At 46.3% G+C, this 21992-nt stretch overlaps 1 protein-coding gene across 1 annotated transcript in view; it reads left to right on the top strand.

Annotated features, from left to right (window-relative positions):
• The window catches only part of LARGE1 (LARGE xylosyl- and glucuronyltransferase 1), a 539877-nt gene extending 524551 nt beyond the window's left edge, over positions 1-15326 (top strand). Inside the window, exons 13-15 of the mRNA XM_042947656.1 lie at positions 4752-4898; positions 10695-10890; positions 13713-15326. Of these exons, the coding sequence (XP_042803590.1) occupies positions 4752-4898; positions 10695-10890; positions 13713-13910 (541 nt within the window). The 3' untranslated portion in view covers positions 13911-15326. The remainder of the gene's footprint in view (positions 1-4751; positions 4899-10694; positions 10891-13712) is intronic.
• Positions 15327-21992: the final 6666 nt, after the last annotated feature.

Raw genomic sequence — 21992 nt, 5'->3', positions numbered from 1 at the left:
TGCCTCTTGGGCAGAGGATGGGGTGAAAAGAGATTGAGAGAGATGGAGGGAGGGGTGTATGTGCTTGTGTGCATGGATGTGCACACGCACTGGTCAGGACCAGTCTTGGGGTTTGGTCATTCGAAACCCCAGGAAGCCTGTCTACCTTACAGGGTACCCTTTCATGCTGTTTCTTTGACATGACACTGAGCCCGGGCGAGCCTACAGTCTGCTTTCTGCCACCCCGTCAGTTGGTATAGGAATCCTCACTGCTCATGTCCTCTCCCCTGCTCACCACTTTTCCCAGGCAAGAGCAAAGCAGGCAGTATTTGTAGACTTGAGCAAGCTATGGGGAGATGCCTAGGGAAGATGTGCAGGAGAGAGCACTAGGGGGCTCGAAGACAGACGCCACCCGGTGCACGGTCTCCCTCCCCCCATCAACTCGGCCAGATCGGACGGGGCCAAACTTAATCTGCCGGGAACACCTGACTTGTTTTGGACATGAAGAAGGACCCAGAGAGCTGGCTGGAGACAGAGATCTAACACAGTCTGTCTCCGTAGATAAGCAGCTTGGCAGCCAGAGTCCCGCCCCAGGTGTGAGAGTGTTTTGTATTTCCCGCCTCCACTGCACTCACGCATCTCCTGCAACAGGCCCATCAGTAAGCCGATTGTGAAGCAGCTATTCTAAGTCAGGCACTGGGTTGGGCTCTAGAGGGACTGTTCTGCTTCATCCTTTCAGCAGCCCTATTGGTAAGAGTCATCATCTCCACTTTGTAGACGGGGAACCTGTGAGCAGGAGAAATGGTGCATCATGCCCAAGGTCATAAGAGAGTGGCAGGCAGGATTTGAACCCAGTGCTGGCTGGCCCCAGGTCACTTGCATGTGCTGCACAGGGTTCTGAACTACTTCAGTAGAAGCCTAAGGTTTCTTTTAAGAGTCCCTCAGTCCAGGGGCGCCTGGGTGGTTCCGTTGGTTAAGCATCCCACTCTTGATGTCGGCTCAGGTCATGATCTCACAGTTGTGGGTTCGGGCCTTGTTTTCAGGCCTTTATTTCCAGTCAGCTGATTGTAAACGTTAATTACATCCATGAAATATTTTCATTGCAACATCTAGATGAGTGGTTCCACCAAACAGCTGGCAGCATTGCCTCCCTAAGTTGGCACATAAAAGCAACCGTCATAGGCTGAACCATCACATACACAGTGCTTAACGTGCGCTAGGCATGGCACCAAGTATTTCCATATGCACGTGTGCTTTTCCTCACCAAAATATTTAACGAGAGCATGAACTCTGAATCTCAGAGTGGTTCAAGTGAGTTTCTAGAGTCAGAACTAGAAGCTAAGTGTGTCTGATTGCTCCTGTACCAGACTGCCTTCTAGAATCTTCAGTGTTAATCTAGATTTAGGATTCTAAGAGGAATGAGTGAAGTGACCAAAAGTCACTCAGCCTGTCAGGGCTGGCTCCAGAACTCAGGTCTCTTGGCTCCCGGTCTAGCCTTCTCACCTCAACTATACTGCCCCTCTGTTCCCTGAAGATTCTGCATTTGAAACACTCCATCTCCTGCAGGACTCACTTTCCAGGTAAATAGTGGAGGCATGTTGTGCATCCCTAGGTGGTCCACAAACCCCCAGCAAGGGAAGGAAGCCGTGTGGAAGGATCCAAGCTGTCTTTGCCATGTCCATGAGCAGATGTGCTCAGAGTCAGCATCCTGGAACCACTTTACTGCTGCAACAACTTCGTAATGAGACCCATTCGGGACATCGATATCAGAACCTCTTTGAACTGAGTCTGTAATGGGCCTATCTAGTGACAAATCCATCTTTGTGGCAGTGCATGTTTCAGGGAGATTAAAGGGAATTTGCAGAAAGCACTCCGGAATCTGATGCTCTCTATGCAGGGAAATAAGGCTTTCTCGGGCTGCATTTTGTGAAGCGTGCTGCTTACTGGGTCTGCTTACTCTGGGCCTTGCAACATATCGATCAGGGTGGTTTGGCTGCAAGCAACAGAAACCAATGGTAGGCAGCTTAATAAAAATGAAAAGAAATCAAAGGAAAACAAGACAAAAACTAGTTGAGTGGTATTTCTTATGGAATCAAAGTAGAATCTGGAAAAACCAATACCTGAGACCATAATTAACCTGGGCAGCTCTGGGACCCTCTGCAGCAGAAGTTCAGAAGCCTCAGGGCGCCTGAGTGGCTCAGTTAAGCATCCGACTTCGGCTCAGGTCATAATTTCATGGTTTGTGAGTTCGAGCACCACATCAGGTTCTGTGCTGACAGCTCAGAGCCTGGAGCCTGCTTCGGATTCTGTGTTCCGTTCACTCTGCCCCTCCCCTGCTTGTGCTGTCTCTCAAAAATAAATTAAAATGTTAAAAAAAAATCTTTTTCGAAGTTCAGAAGCCTCTAGAGTGCTGCCTGACATTAGTACATGTCAGCTCTTTGGTTTTCAGTCTCTGCATCTCCGTTCAAACTTCCAAGAGTGAGAAACTGATTTGCTCAGCCTGAGTCAAGTGTCTGCCCCTGAACACTGCCCTGGCCGTGTGTTCTGGGAGCTGCTCCTCCACACAGGGACGACGAGAAGGGGAGTCATCTTTGAGCAGGCAGCCTGAGAAGTGGCCACCGTGACTGTGATTATAAAAGTAATAGAGATAGACACACGTGCATTCCTGGATCTCTGTTGTGGATGTGTATGCACGCTTCGCCCATCCCTTTGTGGTTCAGAGCTACTGGCCTCCCACGCTTTTTCCAATTATCTTAACACAATTATCTGCAAATGCAATCTTGGGCTTTTAGCATCCTGAGATATTTGAGACAAGAATGTAAATACCAGGCAGGAAAGATGCGGCCTATTTTGTTCAGTCTGTGTCTCCCAGTGCCTAGCGTGGTGCCTGGCACATAGTGGGTGTGCTCAGTGATTGTTCAATAAGTAGCAACTATCCGTGCTGGGGGGGCGGGGGGGGGACCTCCCAACCCCTCCTTCCTGGTAGTTGCAGGGGCTCTGCTACCTGGTGAGTCCAGGGAAATTCTGTAGACCCATGTGTCCCATCCTCAACACCCAGAACCAGTAGATAAGGTATCTAGTTTTCCTGGAGGAAAGGTGACGAGCCTCAGTTCTGCTGATGTCTAATATAGGATTGATATAGAAGAGAATGCTTGGCCGTGGATGAGGGAATCTTTGGTGTTTGAAGCCATGAAGTCATTGTTCAGAGACACAAAGCAGGAGAGGAACGCAGACCAAAGCTGTCTGACTCAGACTACTTGTCCTCCAACTGGCTAAATATAGCTCACCCAGATTCTATCTTGGTGTCACCCTCTATGAGTCTCCCCAGAAATAGTGCCATCGGGACCATATATGATTTGGTATATAGTGAACATAACACAAGCCTAATTATAAAGAATGAACTACAAATGATATTCAGAGCATTCTAAAATGACTTTCTGGTCCATCTCTCAGCCACCTCTACTCAAGGGGACACTGGTGCTACCCCTTAAGCAAGGGTAACTTCTGAGACCTGTCCTTATTCTGACCTCATCATGGATGGATACCAAGCCCTGCCTCATCCTTCTCAAACTGCGGCTCTGTTCTTGCCCCATGCTGGCCCGGGCTAACAGTTACTAAATGGTAGCATGACTTCCCTTTGCAGACCAGTCCCTGCTTACGCATAGGCTCAAAGTTGTGTCGAGTGAAGTGACTTTAACAATACGGCGATAAGTTGTATTGCTATGGAACTGCTGCTTCCAGTATTTTGCAAAATGCCTTCCAGTGCCTCGATTCCCCCAAGGAAGACTTCAGAGATAATAAGCAAATAGCCCTTGCTGGCATTGAGATCCGAGAGTCAGTGGTCTGAGCAGGAAGCCAGAATGAAGTACCATAGTTGTGGCCAAAAGGGCTCATAGGAAGACCAAAGCCAGAATAATGATGGTGTCATGGCAGAATAGTGACCTTTTGTTGCTACAAGTCAGCCATGTGCCGAGTGTACCGAACAGCATTTGTATTTATATTACCTCATTCAGCCTCCACAACAGCTCCAGGAGGGAGAGATCATTGCCCCATTTTAGGGAGGAGGAACTGAGGTAGTAAGAAGCTAAATTACTTGCCTGGTACAAGACCCATCATCTTTCTGTGTCCATTACAAACCTCCTGCTCTTCTCCCCTTCAGAATGGTGGCTACAGAGCTAGGCAATGGCAGACGAATTTAGAAGGGCAGGAGCTGGGTCTCAGGGGAGTCGAGCAGAAGGCCAGGGTCAAAGGTAGGAGTGAGTAAGAGGATGGAGAATGTCCCACCCTTGCATGGAATACCAAAGCTCTATTGTATTGGGTGCTGGCTGCAAGGGGCAGGCCTGGCTAGTTTAAAGGTTCAGGGTCTGGGGGATTCAAGGAGTTGAGGAGTCCAAGAGAGGCGACCCAGAAATGCCCAGGTTGGTGATCACGTCATCAGCTTTACGTCTGACGATGCCATGCGGCCAGTGGCACAGCAGGAGTGTGCGGCCAGCACAGTGGCTCCTGCAGGCTGAGCTCCAACCCCCCGTGAGTCCTTGGAGACCTGCCTTCTGCACTTGGCTCAGAGGTGACATTGCTTCTCTGGACTCCTGAGTGGTATTGGACTGGCTGCTTGGCCTCCCCAAGCCTCGGTTTCCCCATCTTTAAACTGAGAGTTTGACTTGGGCTTTCTGTCCTCCACCCCCTTGTGCCAACCCTCTCCCTGTCCTCACGTGGGAAAGGCCTTTGCCTGGTATCATGAGACCCTGTTTCTGCCTGCCCTCTCTTTTCAGGAAGTCTGTCATCCAGCTTGACCTTGCCAGCACCAAGAAAGCGATGATTGTCCCTGCATTCGAGACACTGCGCTACCGGCTGTCTTTCCCCAAGTCCAAAGCGGAGTTGCTGTCAATGCTGGACATGGGGACTCTCTTCACATTCAGGTGAGTTGCCCTCGGTGCCATCCCTCCTGGGGGTGTCCGGGACCTTCTTGGAAACCCAGGCACCAGAGCTGCTGGCCCAGAAGTTTGTTGCTACCTTAAACCATTTAAAGGACAGAAGAAGCACCGCTGGCCCCCACTAGGTCTTTAGAATAATCTTTCTCTTCCCACATGCCGTGTGCTCTGTTTTGCACATGGGTGGTGGACATGATGTGTCCAGATGGAAGGATCAGGTCGTCAGGTAGGAAGTTCAGCTTATACTTGATCCCATCTCCTCTCTCTGAATTCTCTCTTTGGTTTGTTTGTTACTTCATTCATCTGGGAAATGGGTTTGTCCTGTTAGCATGATGACTCCTATTCCCCCTTTTCCTTTTCCTGTGAGTGGTCTGGTCTCCAAGGTCCTCAGGCCTAGGATGGGCTCATGTAGCTTCAACAACTAATGGCATCAAGGTGACTACAGGGTCAGATATAGCAGATGGGGCCACTGACTTTGCTATTGCCCAAGTGACAGGTCTGAACAAGCCTCTCACTTGCCTGACTTTCCAAGTTCCCAAAGTCCTGCAGGAGCATCGCAGGGGAGCTGCCCTGCCACCTGTCCACAGTGCCCAGAGAGCGTGTGCACCTGCACAGGTGGGAAGGGGCTCCGACTCCCAGAAACAGGCTGTAAGTGTAAACAGTAAGTGTAGTGCCCTTGGGGGAAGTACGAGTCCTCCCCGGTCTCGTGACAGAACAGTCTGAAGACAGAGCCACTGCTCCCGTCTCCGATTTTACAGAGAAGCCTCTGCTTTGAACAGTGTAAGAATGGCCAACGCCACCTTGGAGTGAAAAATCATACATTCCTAGGCAACCCGAATTTTACCAAAAAGATTGTAATAGTGGGGCACCTGGGTGGCTCAGTCAGTTCAGTGGCCAATTTCAGCTCAGGCCGTGATCTCACGGTTCATGGGTTCAAGCTTTGCATCGGGTTCTGTTCTTACACCTCAGAGCCTGGAGCCTGCTTCAGACCCTCTGTCCCCGCCTCTCTCTGCCCCTCCCCCACTCATGCTCTGTCTGTCTTTCAAAAGTAAATAAACATTAAAAAATTTTTTTAATAAATTTTTAAAAAAGATTGTAATAATAACTTAAGTTTCCATACTACTACTAAGTTACTAGAAGTTTCTAGAAGGTTTTCTCAAACAAGTTTTATTTTGGGAAAGTACCTTCATAAGATAGGTTATTCATTCAACAATTCGGAGATGATCCTTTTACACATTTTATACAGACAAACTGAGGAGTGGAGGGGACCTGCTCATGCCAGGACTTGAACCCCAACCTTCTTCCTGTATCCAGAATTCTGGAAAGTGATCTGAAATCACTTGATTTAATACCTGCCCCCCAAAACGAAGACTTCTTTCTTCTTGGAGAAAAAATAACCACAACCACCAGTTTTTGAATATATAACTTCTGCCAGACACTGTCATCAGCTCATGGAATCCTCACAACAAATCCATGAGGCAGATAACTGTTATTCCCCTTCTACAGATAAAGAAACTGAGACTCTGAGAGGCTAAATAACTTGCCCAAAGACACATCGCCAGTACGTGGCAGAGCCTGGATTCAGACCAGGTCTTAGGAGCTGCACAGCCAGTGCTTTTAAGTCTAATACCATTGGACTGGGTCCTGAATGTTCCCACCAATCAGTGTCAGAAGATAAAGGTAAAGATGGAGGCGCTGAGACCAAAATCAGTCTGAGTTTCCTACAGATGCCATAGCCTCATGGCTCCACGCCTGGTACATTTCCAAGGCATCTTTCCTTCCATCCCCATCCCCAGGTGATCTGAGAACTCATTTCAAGGCCATGTCTGTGGTCATGTTTGGCCTGCTGCGTCCGTGATTGCTGCTCTGGCCAACAGCTCACAAGCCACAAGGCCAAGTGCTAAATTATAGACCTTCCTCCAAGAAATTGCTTTTGTCACCTTCCCTCCAAATGATGACCTGTCAAGCCTCCTTGGACAAGTCGCATCCAGCATCCCCTGGAAACTTCCAAGTGCCAACTCTCAAGCCCTATTCCAGATGTAACCGATCAGAGGCTCTGGGGGTGGAACCCAGTGATTAGTTAAAAAAATAGTCTCCTAGGTGATTCTGGTAGTCAGCTCAAGTCTAAGTACCACTGCTCAAAGCAGAATGCCCCCAGATCTCTCAGAAGTAGCATCCCACATGCTATATCCAGGAAACCTCTCTCATCTCTGTTTCTTTGGAGGCTACCTGGTGCTGATGGTCCCAGAGAACAGCCTTGAAGTCCAATGTCTACTGGACTCACGGTAGGTTCCTTGAGCGAGTATTCAGGCTGTGATGTGTTTTCATGGCAGGTGAACTGTAATGTCACCCTGTTCTGTGCTGACCAGCCACTCAGTATGCTTGTCAGTGTTGCTGCTGAGCTAAGGAAAGCTGCCTTCCCACCCAGGAGTAGAGGACTGAGCCAGCTGCCTCCCTCCCCCATTTCCTCTTTCTCATACAGTAGGCCACGAGTTTATATTCTAAATAAGAAGGCTATTGATGCATTGATATCCCTGGGAGTAAGACCACTGTGAATTGACATTGTAGTTAGGGCAAACAAGGGGAAATAATGAGAATATTTTCATTTTTTGAGGAATTATTACATATCAGGCACTGCTCTGGATACTTTATGTGAATTCACATAGTTGTCAGAAATCTATGAAGTAAGTATTAGCATCTCTGTTTTACCTATAGAAAGAAATGAATCATATTAATTATTATTTATTAATAAATTCACCTAGAGAAAGAAATGAAGGAGCAGAGGAATTCAGTAAGTTTTCTGCACCTGCTAAGTGACAGAATTCAAACCCAGACAGGGAGGCTCTAGAGCCATTGTTTTTTTTGTTTTGTTTTGTTTTTTTACATTTTTTTTTAATGTTTATTTATTTTTGAGAGAGAGAGAGACAGAGTGTGAGCAGGGGAGGGGCAGAGAGAGAAGGAGACACAGAATCTGAAGCAGGCTCCAGGCTCTGAGCTGTCAGCACAGAGCCCGATGCGGGGCTCGAACTCATGGACCGTGAGATCATGACCTGAGCTGAAGTTGGACGGACGCTCAACTGACTGAGCCACCCAGGCGCCGCTAGAGCCATTGTTTTCAGCCACCTTGTTAAAGTGCCTCTAGGGAAGGAGCATTTATTGAACGCCTGCTGTATGCTAGCACTGTGCCAAGCCCTTTATAAACATTTTCTCATTTCAGTTCCTCAGCAGTCCAACAAGATAGATATTCTTTTCTCCAGTGGATGCAAGAGGCAAGTGAAGCCTCATTTAAATGCTTTGCTGACCGAGGTCCCCAGCTCCTAAGTGGCGGAGGTGGGTTTTTAAACCCTGGTGCGGTGGTCCCACTGTGCCATGCTTGAGCCTAGTGCATGTTCACAGCCACCGGTCGTGCTGGGCCGGCTCTGTGCAAGTCTCAGATGTCAAGGCTGCCTGTTGGGCTAGTTCACAGATGGAAAATCAACTCCTTCCCGGCCTGATTTTTTGATTAATCCCGACATCTCGCAGTATCCCTGCTTTTCACACTCTGTTAAGGTGATGTGACTCAGCCTTTCATTTTTCTTCCCATTGTGTGACTGTGGTTTAGGTGGCAGTTGCTGAACTGATAGAGCTGAGGATTCAAGTCCCTGCTCTCTGCCAGCCTGGCCATGTCGCCCCACAACACAGCTTACTGAAAGGCCAGTGCCCGCGCACTGGGGAGTTCCTCAGGCTTCAGGGCAGGCCCAGCCTCCGTCAGGAGGGAGCAGAATAAGTAAGCGGCCGCCTCCCCTGCCAGCAGGGCTCCACTGACCACCCACTCTCACTTAAACCTCACTCGCTTTAGGGGCGCCTGGGTGGCTCAGTGGGTTGAGCATGTGACTTTGGCTCAGATCATGATCTCACGGTTCCTGAGTTCGAGCCCTGCACTGGGCTGTCTGCTCTCAGCGCCAAGCCCGCTTCGGATCCTCTGTCTCCCTCTCTCTCTGCCCCTGCCCCACGCACATGCGTGCTCTCTCCCTCTTGCTCACTCTCTCTCCAAAATAAATACCCATTAAAAAAAAAAATCTCACATGCTTTAGACCCTCCCTGCGTGGAGGTGGAACCCCCAGACCACGAGCTCCGTTCTCCCTGTAGCTCCCTAAGATGTTACAGTCCTACCCTTCAGTCTCACTTTCATTTTATCTTCTACCGTGTTCTTTGTCCCTAACCCCTTGCTCTTGGGCCAGGTCTGCTGCCTTCACTAGGCTCCCAGCCTCCTGTCATCTCTTTGTAGCTTCCAGAGGCAGATTCCTGCCCTACTGTCTGCCCTCTGTCTTAGGTACCCCTCAGGTTTTTAGGTTACTCGTTAGTTAGTTATTCAACTTAGTGTCTGATTATTGACTCTCTGATTATTGACTCTCTGTGTGTATAGACCACAGAGTGTGGGTAAGAATGACACGGAAGAGAGATAACCTAGCATAGTGCTTCAGGGTCCTGGCCCTTGAGCCAGGCTGTCTAGGATTGAATCCCAGCCCATCCTTATTATTTGTAACTTGGTATTAAGTTATACCAATTTCAAGCTACAGATACAGTATTTACAATATAACTGGTATATAGTAAGTGCTTAATAACTATTAGCTTGTTAGGATTGTTGTTATATAGTTGTATTCATTTGCTGTATAACAAGTTGCTACAAATTTAGAAGCTTTAAACAATACAGATTTGTTCCCTCACAGTCCCTGAGGGTGAGAGATTGGGGCATGGAATGTTTGGATTCTCAGTGGGGTCTCACTGGGCTGAAATCAAAGTGAGGGCAAGACTACAGTTCTCCTGAACTCTGGGCTCGTGGACTTCCTTTCCTTGCACCTGGAAGGCCACGGTCACCATTTCCCTGCTGGCTCTTTGCCATGTGGCCCCCACAGGTAGCCCACACATGGCTCTTCACTCTCTTCCAAACTCAGATCTAAAAGTTCACATGATTTGGCCAGACCCACCCCAGGAATCCCCCTTTTAATTAGTCCAAAGTCAACTGATTGCTCAATTTAATTACATCTATGAGGATTCTACAAGGATCCCTTTTGCCATATGATGTAACATACTCACAGGAGTGACACGGTCACAGGTTCAGCCTCAGGGGGGAGAATGTTGTATGAGGGCAGGGGCACCGTGTTCTCTGGTAGGATCAACCAGCATCCACTCACCTGCAGTTCATTCCATATAAATGATACACGAACTCACCGACCCCTTCATTGTGAGAGTCTTGGCGTTAGTGAAAGATGTACATAACAGACTGGGTTAGTTTCCTAAGGCTGCCATAACAAAATTGTACAAAGCGGGCAGCCCAACATGGCAGAAGTTTATTCTCTTGTAGTTGTGGAAGCCAGAAATCCAAAATCAAGGTGTTGGCAGGTTCATTCTTCCTCCAAAGGCTCTAGGGAAGAATCCTTCTTTGCCTCTTTCCAGCTCCTGGTGGAGGCTGGCCAACTCTGATGTCCCTTGGCTTGTGGGAGCATCACTTCCATCTCTGCCTCCACCTGTCCATGGCATCCTCCCAGTGTGTGTCTCAGTGTCCACATTTGCCTCTTCTTATAAAGATACCAGTGGTTGGATTAGAGCCCACCGTATTCCACCATGATCTCATCTTGATATATCTGCAAAGACCCTCTTTCCAAATAGGTCCCATTCACAGGTACTGAAAGTTAGAGCTTGAACATCTTTTGGCGGGGGACACAGTGCAACCCACAAGGACCGTATCTGCATAAACCTTTCCTTCCTTCCTTTTGCCCAATGGCTTTTCTCTGTGTGACCTAGGTACCACGTCTGGACAAAAGGCCATGCTCCCACAAACTTCGCCAAGTGGCGGACTGCCACCACGCCTTACCGTGTTGAGTGGGAAGCTGATTTCGAGCCATATGTTGTTGTGAGAAGGGACTGCCCTGAGTATGACCGGAGGTTTGTGGGCTTTGGATGGAACAAGGTGGCTCATATCATGGAACTGGATGCACAGGTGAGACAATGGACTGTCATGGCTGTGAGGAAAGAAGCAGCCTAGACTTCAGGGCTGAAAGGGGACCTTGGAGGTGAGAAAGCAGAGCCCGAGAGGGAACAAGACATGGCCTAGGACCAGAAGTGAGAAAATGGCAGTGCTAATTCTTAGGGCTGTTGATTTCCAACTTCTTTCTCTACATTTGGGTGAGAGTTCGATTCCTGACCAGGACCCAGGCAAGTGTGAGTGTCTTGTGACAAAACATTCCACCCCCCATCCTTACCCAATTTAACGATGAGGATGAAAAATTGTCACTTAGCGTTAGAGCCATATAAGTGGCCCAAAGCATTTTAGGAGTTCCATATGAGTGACACAAGGCTTGAGGCTGAGGGGCAGCTCATTATTGTACGTTATAACTATAAGTGATGGTCTTTAGACTGTATTTAGTTGTGAAACACTTTCATTCATTCAGTAATACTTATTAAACACCTGCTTCAGAAGAAATCAGTAGAATTCCAACAGGTTAAACCAGGAGTCTGCAAACTTATTCCACAAAGGACCAGATAGAAAATTTGGGGACTTTAGGGGCACCTGGGTGGCTCAGTCGGTTAAGTGTCCAACTTCAGCTCGGGTCATGATCTCACATTTTGTGAGTTCAAGCCCCGCATCGGGCTCTGTGCTGACAGCTCAGAGCCTGAAGCCTGCTTCAGATTCTGTGTCTCCCCTTCTCTCTGCCCTTCCCATGCTCATGCTGTGTCTCTCAATAATAAATAAACATTAAAAAAAATTTTTTTTGAATTGGGGGGCTTTGTGGGGCCTACAGGTCTCCTTCTCAACTACTTAACTCTGCCTTTGTCATTCAGTGGTAGGCAGTATCTAAACCAATGAGTGTGGCTGTGTTCCAATAAAACTTTATTTATAAAAACATGCAGCAAGCCGGACATGTTGCAGTTCATCAGCCCCCGTGTTAAACAAACAAAAGTAAAGTTGATCTGGTTAAGTTAGGAGAAGGATTCCTGGGCCTCTCAACTCCACCTTTTTCTCTTTGTGTCTATTCTCCAAGGCACCTGTTCATGGAGCACAATGCACATACTTCTCAACAGGAGCACCAAATTCATTAAAAAAAAAGCAAGGTTGGATATGCTCAGTGCTGCCTGGCCTGAGAATCACCTGGAGAATTTTCCAACAGCTCATTATATTTGAGAGCAGTCCCAAGTGGTTTTAATAAGTATCTAGGGTTGCAAACCACCTGTGTAGATGGAAGGCTGTAGAATAGTGTCCATATTTAACAACAGAAGCATGACTGATAGTATTCATTTTGTCATTGATACTTGGAGGTAGTCTAGTGCTACTCACAGACAGAAATGTTTAGTCTGCCTCAGCTTCTGCTTGAACAAAAAGAAAAGTACTATTTTTGTATCCAGCAGTGTGGTGAGGTGAACTGGTTCAAATAAAATTAATTTTTCCAGCACTAAAACCTGGGCTTTGTTTGTTTTAGGCAATTTTGGTGGGATTCTTGAGGATTTCTTGCTTATTTCCCTTTTTTGCCAGTAGCACAGGCAATTTTGCCCTTTCCGTGATTGAAGGAAATAATGAGGTCATACCTGACAGGTAATCCAGCCACACCTACTGGGGCTAATGGGATCGGTGAGCTGCTTTGTGCCTGTAGGAGATGTCGCAACAGCTAAGCTCTAACAGTTCTTGCATTTTCTTTTCAGGAATTTTTCTTACTCCTCCTTACCATCACCTGTCATTTCTTGCTGCGGTCAGTGTTCTTCCATCTGTAACAGATGCCTTTCTCCATTTTTTTTTAATGTTTATATATTTTTGAGAGAGAAAGAGAGACAGAGAGAGTGAGAGGCAGAGAGAGAGGGAGACACAGAATCTGAAGGAGGCTCCAGGCTCTAAGCTATCAGTACAGAGCCAGAAGCAGGGCTTGAATTTGTGAACCACAGATCATGATCTGAGCCGAAGTCAGACGCTTAACTGACTGAGCCACCAGGCACCCCTACCTTTCTCCATTCTGATTTTCCCTCTCGTAGTTTATTCTGATCTGTTCTGGGCCGGGAAACTAGATGATCAAAGCCTATCAGACATTATGTCCGAAACCAGAATACACAGAGTCTGAGTGAAGGTGCACCGGATTCTCCTTTGTTACACGTTCTAAATTTATGTCACTCATTTGGGCTGTTTGGAGACATTTTATTTTTGGTCTGAGTTTCTATCTGTATTCTGCCAAGCGGAGGCCCCTGTATGGCGATGTGACGTGTAAGAAGGATAGGTAGGCAAGAGCTTTGTTCCTAATGAGCGTTCCATGAAAGCTTATGGAATCTATGAGATTCCATTGGGATCTTTTTTTTTATTATTCCTTTTTTGTCCCCTCTTGTGTACTAGTATGTTAGTCTGTCAAACCTCATCAAGCCCTATGAGAAATCACATAAACAGACATCATTTAATTGAGCAACAGAGTCTCTCGTGGCTTATGTCATTCTAGAACAACCACGTGGGCATGTACTCACATTTATCAAGAATCTTTCATGGGCCATGAGCTCTGCCCAGCATCATCCACACATTATTAGTCATCTTTCAAGGTAGGTATTATTACTTTTACTTTATAGATGAGAAAACTAAGGCATAGAGAAGCCAAGAAGTTTGTCCAGAGTCAGGGAAACAGGCCTGCTCTGTCCCTCTCCAGTATGGCAGGCTTTCCATGGCCCCACCCTCCTTGCTGACATCATTCCCCACTTCATTCAGTCACTTTGTCATTTGGTCATGCACTTGGGCATTCATCACGCATTCTGAAGGGTTCTTGCAAGCGCTCTCACACTACTCTTGTTTTCCAGGAATATGAATTCATCGTGCTGCCCAATGCCTACATGATCCACATGCCTCACGCCCCCAGCTTTGACATCACCAAGTTCCGGTCCAACAAGCAATACCGCATCTGTCTCAAAACCCTGAAGGAAGAGTTTCAGCAGGACATGTCCCGCCGCTACGGCTTTGCCGCCCTCAAATATCTCACGGCTGAGAACAACAGCTAGCACCAGGAAACCCACCCCTAGGGAGAGACTTATTCTGCAGGGGAAAAGCCACTTTGCTATTTGGGGCCCAGCCTTCAAACTCAAAATTTGAGCAATGCTTTTTTGGTTTGTTTTTATTTGTCTCTTTGGCCCAACAAAGCCACCCACACTACAGAGATCTGGGACAAGGATCCAGCCAGCTCCTCTCTGCTCCACAATCTGGCATTCCCAGAATGTGGAAGAGTAGCTCATCGACACAGTCTCTTCAAGAACGGGACACAGGGGTGTTAGAGGGAGCAAAGGGGTTATCCTACTAAAAAGCCACAAAACCGAGCTGGTCTTTAGGGATGTTCTTGTTGCTTTTTAAGAAAGGGAAGTCAGGGTGCTGGGGGTTAGCGATCCCAGAAAATAAAGGCAAAACTGTCTTTTTGTCCAGAGGAAACTTTCTTTTGTGTCCTGCAATCTAGCTGTGTATCCAAGGTGGGGGCCATCCAATGATCTGAACCAACTGTGTGGAAAGACCCAGTGGGGACATTATACCTGGTGGGACCTGGAGGTGGGGTGGGTTGGCTCTTTATCCTCAAGGTCGCTCTTGTTTTGCTTTGATTTGTTTTCCTTTGAGGGGATTTTGTTTGTTTGTTTTTGGTCTGGGAATCCAAAATTGAAAACTTGATCTTTTAAGTCTCTGAAAGAGAATCAGCTGCGTCAACCAACATCCCCTTATGAGCAGTGGCCCAGCAAGGAGGACAAGAGTCTTCAGCCAATATTTAAACATGGGCAGCCCTCTTCAGGATTCTCACTGAGGCCCCCGTGACCTTGAATTCCCTACTCTCCAGAATCCAGGGGCTAAGACGGGGACTGTGGAAATAGGAAGACCATCCCGTCTACAACCAGTCACATTTTCTATTGGCAGTGACCGCTTCCTGAAGAAAGGGCTCTGAAGGGGCTGCTTTGGTGCACATGAAAGGTACGAACCTCCCAGGCCTTCAGAAGAACTGTAATAGTTCACACATGCCCAATTCCGAAGATTCACATGTCCCTTTGGAGACCTTGAGGAAGAATGTGTTGGGTTCCTCCGACTCCGTGCTGCTTCGCTGCGGGTGGGAGGAGGTCACAGCCTGGGGCTCCCTCTGGGACCTGTCCAGAGGGCAGGCAAGCACCTTTACCATTACAAGGATTGAGGAGACGCTGGACTTTTTACCCATTTTCTTGAATCTTCAATATTAATGTTGTGTTTACATTGATGAGAACAAAAGTCCACGCCCTCCTCTAGGCTGGGCTGTTTGTATTGAGTTGCAATGTGACCAGCGAACGCTGCATTCAATAAACGAAAGTACGGACTGTGTCTCCCCCGCTCCCTCCCTCCACTCCTGTAAGAAGCTGCAGAGGGTAGCTCCAGGGTAGAGAGCAAGATCGATAAACAGCAACTTTACACTTTGTGTTCTCCCGTTTTGTTTTTCTCACCATTTGAACCTTAACCTTGTTTTCTCCTTTTCTGAGGTTAGATCTCACCACACCCTCTGACCCTCAAAGCATCTTCAGAGTCTCCATCCAGCTTCTGTCTCGGCACGGAAGCCAGATGTTTTATATCTCAGATGCTAGCATGTTAAAACCTGGTCGTCAGTAGCAGAGTGAGCCTCTAAGACTCTGTCCTGGTGGCCATGTGACACCCCACTGCAATCTGACCTATGAGACCCTTCCATGTGTTATATGCCCAAGGGGAGATTTCACTCAGGTTGATTTTTAAAAACTTAGGAAAACAATTAGTAAGACTCACCCTCAGATACGGATAAGTTTGTGTGTCTGTAGGCATATGTGTATGTCTGTCATGGTATTACATACATATAGCATATAGGTAGCATGCATATCACAATATATGAATACTGTAAAAAGTAGACTATCACAAAAGTATTCAAAGTACATGGTAAAGTCCCCTTTCTCCATAGGTGTGTGAGAGCCAGCCCCAACCAGCTCATGAGGACTTACTGTGTGCATCTTTCTCCTACTCTTGTGTTTGAAATTGGCCATGATGGAAGTATTTACACCATGGGAAATCTGAAAACCACAAATCAGGGCACCACCCCCCTCCCCCCAGCCAAGAGCTGGTTGTTAAACATTTACCAGCGCACCAGTGCCTTTTTATCTTCGTTGTGTACACACACACACACACACACACACACACTCGTTCACTCACTCAAAAACTCTCTTTTCTAGAGAAGACCATTGTTAATAGATGTAATTTTTAATTAATCACTACCAGCTACTTGAGCCAAGTGAGAATATACAGTAGTACTAGCTCTTTGATGTTAAAAATCAATTTTTAATTCCCTAAAGCCTTTTATGTTTTAAATTTTTCACAGCCCCTGGATCCTGCCCAGCCACCTTGCTTTTACTTGCGTTTCTATGGGTATGAGAATGACCGTATCACTTACCATGCAGACTGGGTCACCTCTGAGAAGAAGAGAAGGTACTAAGTGCTTTGAGACAATAGGTATAAATTGGAGGACAATGTAGCTTCATGCACACTGAATTTATTAAAGCCCGAAACTGACTCTCCACACCAACAGGAGAAAATCCTATTCCCCCAAAGACAGGTGCCTGACACAGTGAAGCCGGTCTCACTTAAGGCTAGAGCTCAGAGGCTAAGGCCCAAGTTCAACACAGAGGCTGCCAAGTCAGTGGAGGCTGAGGTCTGCAGAGCCAACAGAAGGAACTTCCAGAACTTAGCCCACAGCGGCATCTCACTGCACATCCCAGTTCAAGGGTGGGGGGCGCTGCCTGTGGGCAGAGGCAATCACTATCGATGTGGATTCCCTAGAATCAGTTCCCCAGGGCAAAACAAGCTTATAAATGGGCCACACGGATGTTTTCAGGCCTAAAGAAGCCAATACCATCTTGGCTTTCAGCTGGGAGGAAAAAAAAGTTATTCTCATTTAGCCCCCATACTATTCCCTGGAGAGTTAAGATTTATCAAGTAACTACTATGTAAAAGGGCCTTTGCATGCATTAGCTCATTGAATCCTTGCAGCAAGGCTGCAAAATGAAAATTACTGCTTATAGATGAGGAAACCGAGGGAGCTCTGGGAAATTAGCTTCCCTGAATTCACAATAATGTACGGCAGAACCAGAATTTAAACCCATGCCTACTTGGGTGGATCCAAAACCACATAACCTGCAATGCTCCTTCCTTCCCCAGTAAGAAAGAAATCTATTAAATATTGGCCAATGAGAGCATTTGAACCTATATGGGAAGAGTATTAGATTTCTAGACTTTCTCCAACATCCATCCAATAACACTGTCCAGACAGCAATCTCCTCTAGAAGCTCTAAATCTTGCTATGCTCATGGACTTCCTGAAAATTCATGTGAAATAGGCCTGGCAGTCTATAATCATATTTAGACATGGCTGGGATCAACTCTAGGAAGCAGTAATTCGTTCCCTGAATGCGTCTCCTGGGTTACCTCCTAGATTACATGGCACAGGTCGAGACACTATGTTTTAATCTCGCCCTTAGACCCGAACTCAGCTTGCTGCTTCAAAGTGATCTCTCTGAGTGTTGAGCTGATTTACAGAGCACATATTTGCCGAGTTGACTAATAGCTTCTTTGTACCCCATCATGAAAGGACAGACCCTACTTCAATTCTGTTCCTTTCAAAGACTCTACTGTCTTTGAGTTAAGGCTTCATTTGTGGTCACCCGGCCTTTAGGGAGCTCTGTGTTAGTGGAAGAAACGTGATTAAAATCCCCTCCAACACAGCTCTTGCACACTCTCGGGGAAGATAAGAGCCACCATTTACTGAACTAAGACTTCTATGGTAGTTGGCACTGACGAATCTTCACAGTGGCATAATAATATAAGGAAGGTTTGACTATCCCTACTCTTTAGCTAATGGAACCAACCCCTCAGAGCAATTATGTGAGTTGCCCAAAATCACGCAGGTTGTTCATGAAGGTTCTGGAATTTGAGCCAAAATCTGGCTGACTTCAAAAACCCATGTCTTTCCACTCTGCTGCTGCCTCCCCATACGACATTGAAATCAGTTTGGCTACAGGCTTATGCAGCCACATCATCATGTAGTTCATGGTGATATGCTTTTTTTTTTCCTTGCCTTATTAATTGTGTGTTTATCTTCAATTTAATGCCATTGAAGTTTATGAAATGTCAGTTATCCACTAAGTGCATTCTAAGTAGTTTCAGACCCATAGAATCTAATGTCAGAGATACCATGGTTTTTGTCTTCATTCATTTAACAAAAATGTTCTTAGTAAGAACCCCCCTCCCCTGATTTCAAGGAATGATTGGTAATATCGGAAAGGAGATAATGGGGGCACCACAGAAATGTTGGGTTTCTTATTGTGACTATTTGATGGAGTTGGTCCTTGTTTTTTTCCAACACAGTCTTGAGAGACGGTGTTTTCTGGAATGAAAGGAAGTCGGTCAGTTTTGGGAAAGTGTTTCCCAAGGTTTGGGACCAATGAGGCTGGGATGATGTCATGGGATGACTAACAGAGTTTGCCCAGAGAAGAACTGTCAAGAGATTCCTGGGTACGTTATGCTGCTGAAATTCTGAAGGAAGGAAGGAAGGGCTCCAGTGGTGGCGTCAGAGTAATTTCACTATACTAATATTTCTTTCTTCATTCCACAAAGAATTTATGGAGCATCTACTGTGGGATGTGCACTGTGAATGCAGCAGCGACCCAGGCACAGCCAGCTTTCAGGTAATATATTTACCTGGAGAGCTAAAAAACATACAATGCTGAAATAGGTCTTATTTTATTACACTCACGTCAACAATTTTAGGTTTTTTGGTGTTTTGTTTGTTTTTTTAGACAAAGAGCGCAGGAGCGGGGGAGAGGGACAGAGGGAGGGAGAGACAGAGAGAGAATCTTAACCTGGGTATGGAGCCTGACTCAGCTCAATCCCACAACCCTGGGATCAGGACCTGAGCCGAAAGTAAGTCAGATGCTTAACCGACTGAGCCACCCAGGTACCCCAGATTATTTTTTTTAAACTTACACTTGCATATAGAAGAGTTGTAAGAATAATACAAAGAACTGTATGCCCTTCACTTAGATTCAATGATTGTTAACATTTGACCACTTAGGCTTTATATCTGTCTATATTTTTTCTGGAACCTTTAACAGTGGATTGTAGATGTCATACCCCTTTTAATCTGAATACTTTAGCATGTATTTGTTTTAAAGGACATTCTGATATAACCATGATGCAGTGATGAAATTCAAGAAAAGTTTGCTACAATATGATAATCCATTACACAGTCTACATTCACAGTTTGCTGATTGCCCTAATAATTTCTGTGTAACAGTAACCACATCCATCCCACCTCTAACTCCAGGGTCCAATCCAATCTAAGACACATTGCATAGTTGCCTACAGTCTCTAATCAGGAATAATTCCTGGGTCCTTTGCACTTTATGACAATGACATTTTGAAAAGCACATTTTGCAATAGTTTAGTGTTTTGAATGAGAAATAGATATACATATACAAAGCAATTCATGAAATAGGTACATATGCATGTGTGACTTTCTAAATTCATTAATATTATATAGTATATTGTATAACATAAAATTGTATGGCAAATAGCGTTAAAGAAGCCAGTCCTCAGAAGGTTCACCATCAATGTGTGTGCATGTGCATTGGTGAGATGGTCATGAGGTGGGATGCTATGGCAGGCAGCACATACAGCCATGGGGACACATCACTAACCCCACTTAGTTATCTTATCACCAATGAAAGTGATCATTTTCTACTTACTTGAAATTTAAGTAGTCACTTTTAAGATACACGCATTAGTCGAAATGCTTTGTGTGTTAGGATGAATGTATATTACATGTGGATGTAAATGTGGACATTTTTAGCTCAGTTTCTCAGATCTACAAGAGAAAAGATAAAACAATTCAAGAATTCTTACCTTCCCCCCCCCCCCCCGACTTCATTATGTATGGACCCACATTCACCAACTTATTAATATTTTCAACCTACCCAAAGATTATTTAATACTTAGGTAGAGCTGTGCAACTAGGTTTCCTTCCCCATGAATATTAAGGTCAACATCTAGTAGGATCAGAAATGTCTTCTAAGTAGGTGAGAGAAGACTGACCCGCTGATAACCAACACCCTTGATGTGGAAGGACAATGAGCCCTCTTTGTATACCCTGACTTGGTAATCTGGCCTCAAAACCAAAAGCCCCACTCAAAAGTGTCTGTTTTCCGGGTAGTCCCTGGTCACTGTGTTATACCAAGCTAGCCACTCTCAGATTCCAAAGTCCCAGGGGCCCCTCCCTGAGGCACCCTGCAGTCCTGCGTGGCTTGTCTCTATGCCTAAACAATGGCAACTCTGAGCTTGGGCATGTCATTAACTCTGAGTTCCTTGAATATAAAAAAACCTATGTCTCGCCCAGCAGAAGAGACTGATGGGAAACCTCCACTTAATCCTATCTGACGACAAATCCACTTCAAACATTCTAATATTGCTCAGGGCTACCTGAAGCCATCCCAGCTACCATTTATGCGGCACTTATGTGCTGGTGTGCTAAATTTCTTCTGTGGTCTGGAGGAATCCCATGAGAGGAGGGATTATTTTCATAGATGGGGAAACCAAGGCTCAGTGGAAGTACTTGGTAGGGCCACAAACCAAACACTATTTTTCTGACTCCACAATTTTGGTGGATGGAAGTAAATGCGTATGGGGTTGGGGGCGAAGCAGTGGACAGGAGTCTCTCTGCTGGTCTCCCGCAGCATTCCTGAACCCAGTGTACATAAAGCTAGACCTCATGGTCTCCCTCCCCGAGAGTCCAGGTTCTCTTTTGTTGCTTGGTGTTGTGAACCATTCTGAACGATGTAGGCAAGGATCAGTCAGAGCTGGGAAGGAAGGGGGTGGACAGACATTTGCTGACTAGTATGCAATTTGCATTATTTTATTTAACCAGCAATAGGTGTCTCCTTGTTAAAGGTAAGAAAACAGAAGCTCAGAGACGTTAAACAAAAGCCGTGAAAAGAGCCGGATCTAGGTACTCCAGAGCTCATGATGTTGCCAGTTGTCTGCACTGTTTCCCAGGGATTTGGCTAACACAAGGTCATAGAATCTTTGTTTTTCAAAGGACCTTAATAATGAGAAAAAGCCTAGTCATCAGTGGGGTGTGTTTCCTCTTTGGCTTATAACTAGTGCTTTTCCAACATTAACGTGCATGGATTGTGAGCATTTATTAAAAGCTGATTCAGTGCAGGGCGCCTAGGTGGCTCAGTAGGTTAAGCACCTGACTTTGGCTCAGAACATGATCTCGCGGTCCATGGGTTCCAGCCCTGCATCGGGCTCTGTGCTGACAGCTCAGAGCCTGGAGCCTGCTTCCTCTCTCTGTCCCTCCCCCACTCATGCTCTGTCTCTTTCTCTCAAAAATAAACATTAAAAAAAAAGCTGATTCAGTGTGTGCATCCCCAGATTCTGCATTTCTAACAAACTTCCACGTGATGCAGAGGCTCCTGGTCCACACACGTGATATGGTCTCATGCCTTTAAGCATCAGTCACTCAGCTTCTTTCCAAATCTTTGTGGAGCTCTGACAGCATGCCTAGCAGGCATCACTAGATACCTCGGAAAATTGCCGTTCAGGAGATTGGTTCATTTTTAAGAAACAGTGGCTAAGGTTCAGCAACTGTGCCAGGTGGTGGTAATTCAAAGATGAATTAGACACAGTCCTCAAGCTCATGGAACCACCCTCCCCACCCTCCCTCCCCGTGTCCAGTAGGAAGAGAGGTGTGTGATGAGTGACATACGGGGAAGTATCGGGAGAGGGGCTGAGGGTGTTATGGGAGCTTGGCAGAAAGGAGCTCACTCCAGGCTGGGCTCCTGGAAGGCTCTCAAGACAGATGACTCCTGTTAAAAATTATTGATTGACACATGTTAAAATGGTAAGGATGGCTTTATTCAGGTGTTAAGACTGTTGCAGTAGGGGAGAGAAACGGAGCTCAGCTCCAGATACAGGGGGGATTTATAGACAATCTGAGTGGGGTGGCGGCGGGGGGGGGGGGGGGGGGCGCAGATTGGTAGATGGAAAATCACCAAGAGGAGACCTCAAGGG

The sequence above is a fragment of the Panthera leo genome, chromosome B4 (genome assembly GCF_018350215.1).
Source record: "Panthera leo isolate Ple1 chromosome B4, P.leo_Ple1_pat1.1, whole genome shotgun sequence".
In the NCBI taxonomy this organism is placed as follows: Eukaryota; Metazoa; Chordata; class Mammalia; order Carnivora; family Felidae; genus Panthera; species Panthera leo.
The sequence above is the reverse complement of the archived record's forward strand: the minus strand, read 5'-3'. Positions and strand labels throughout refer to the sequence as shown.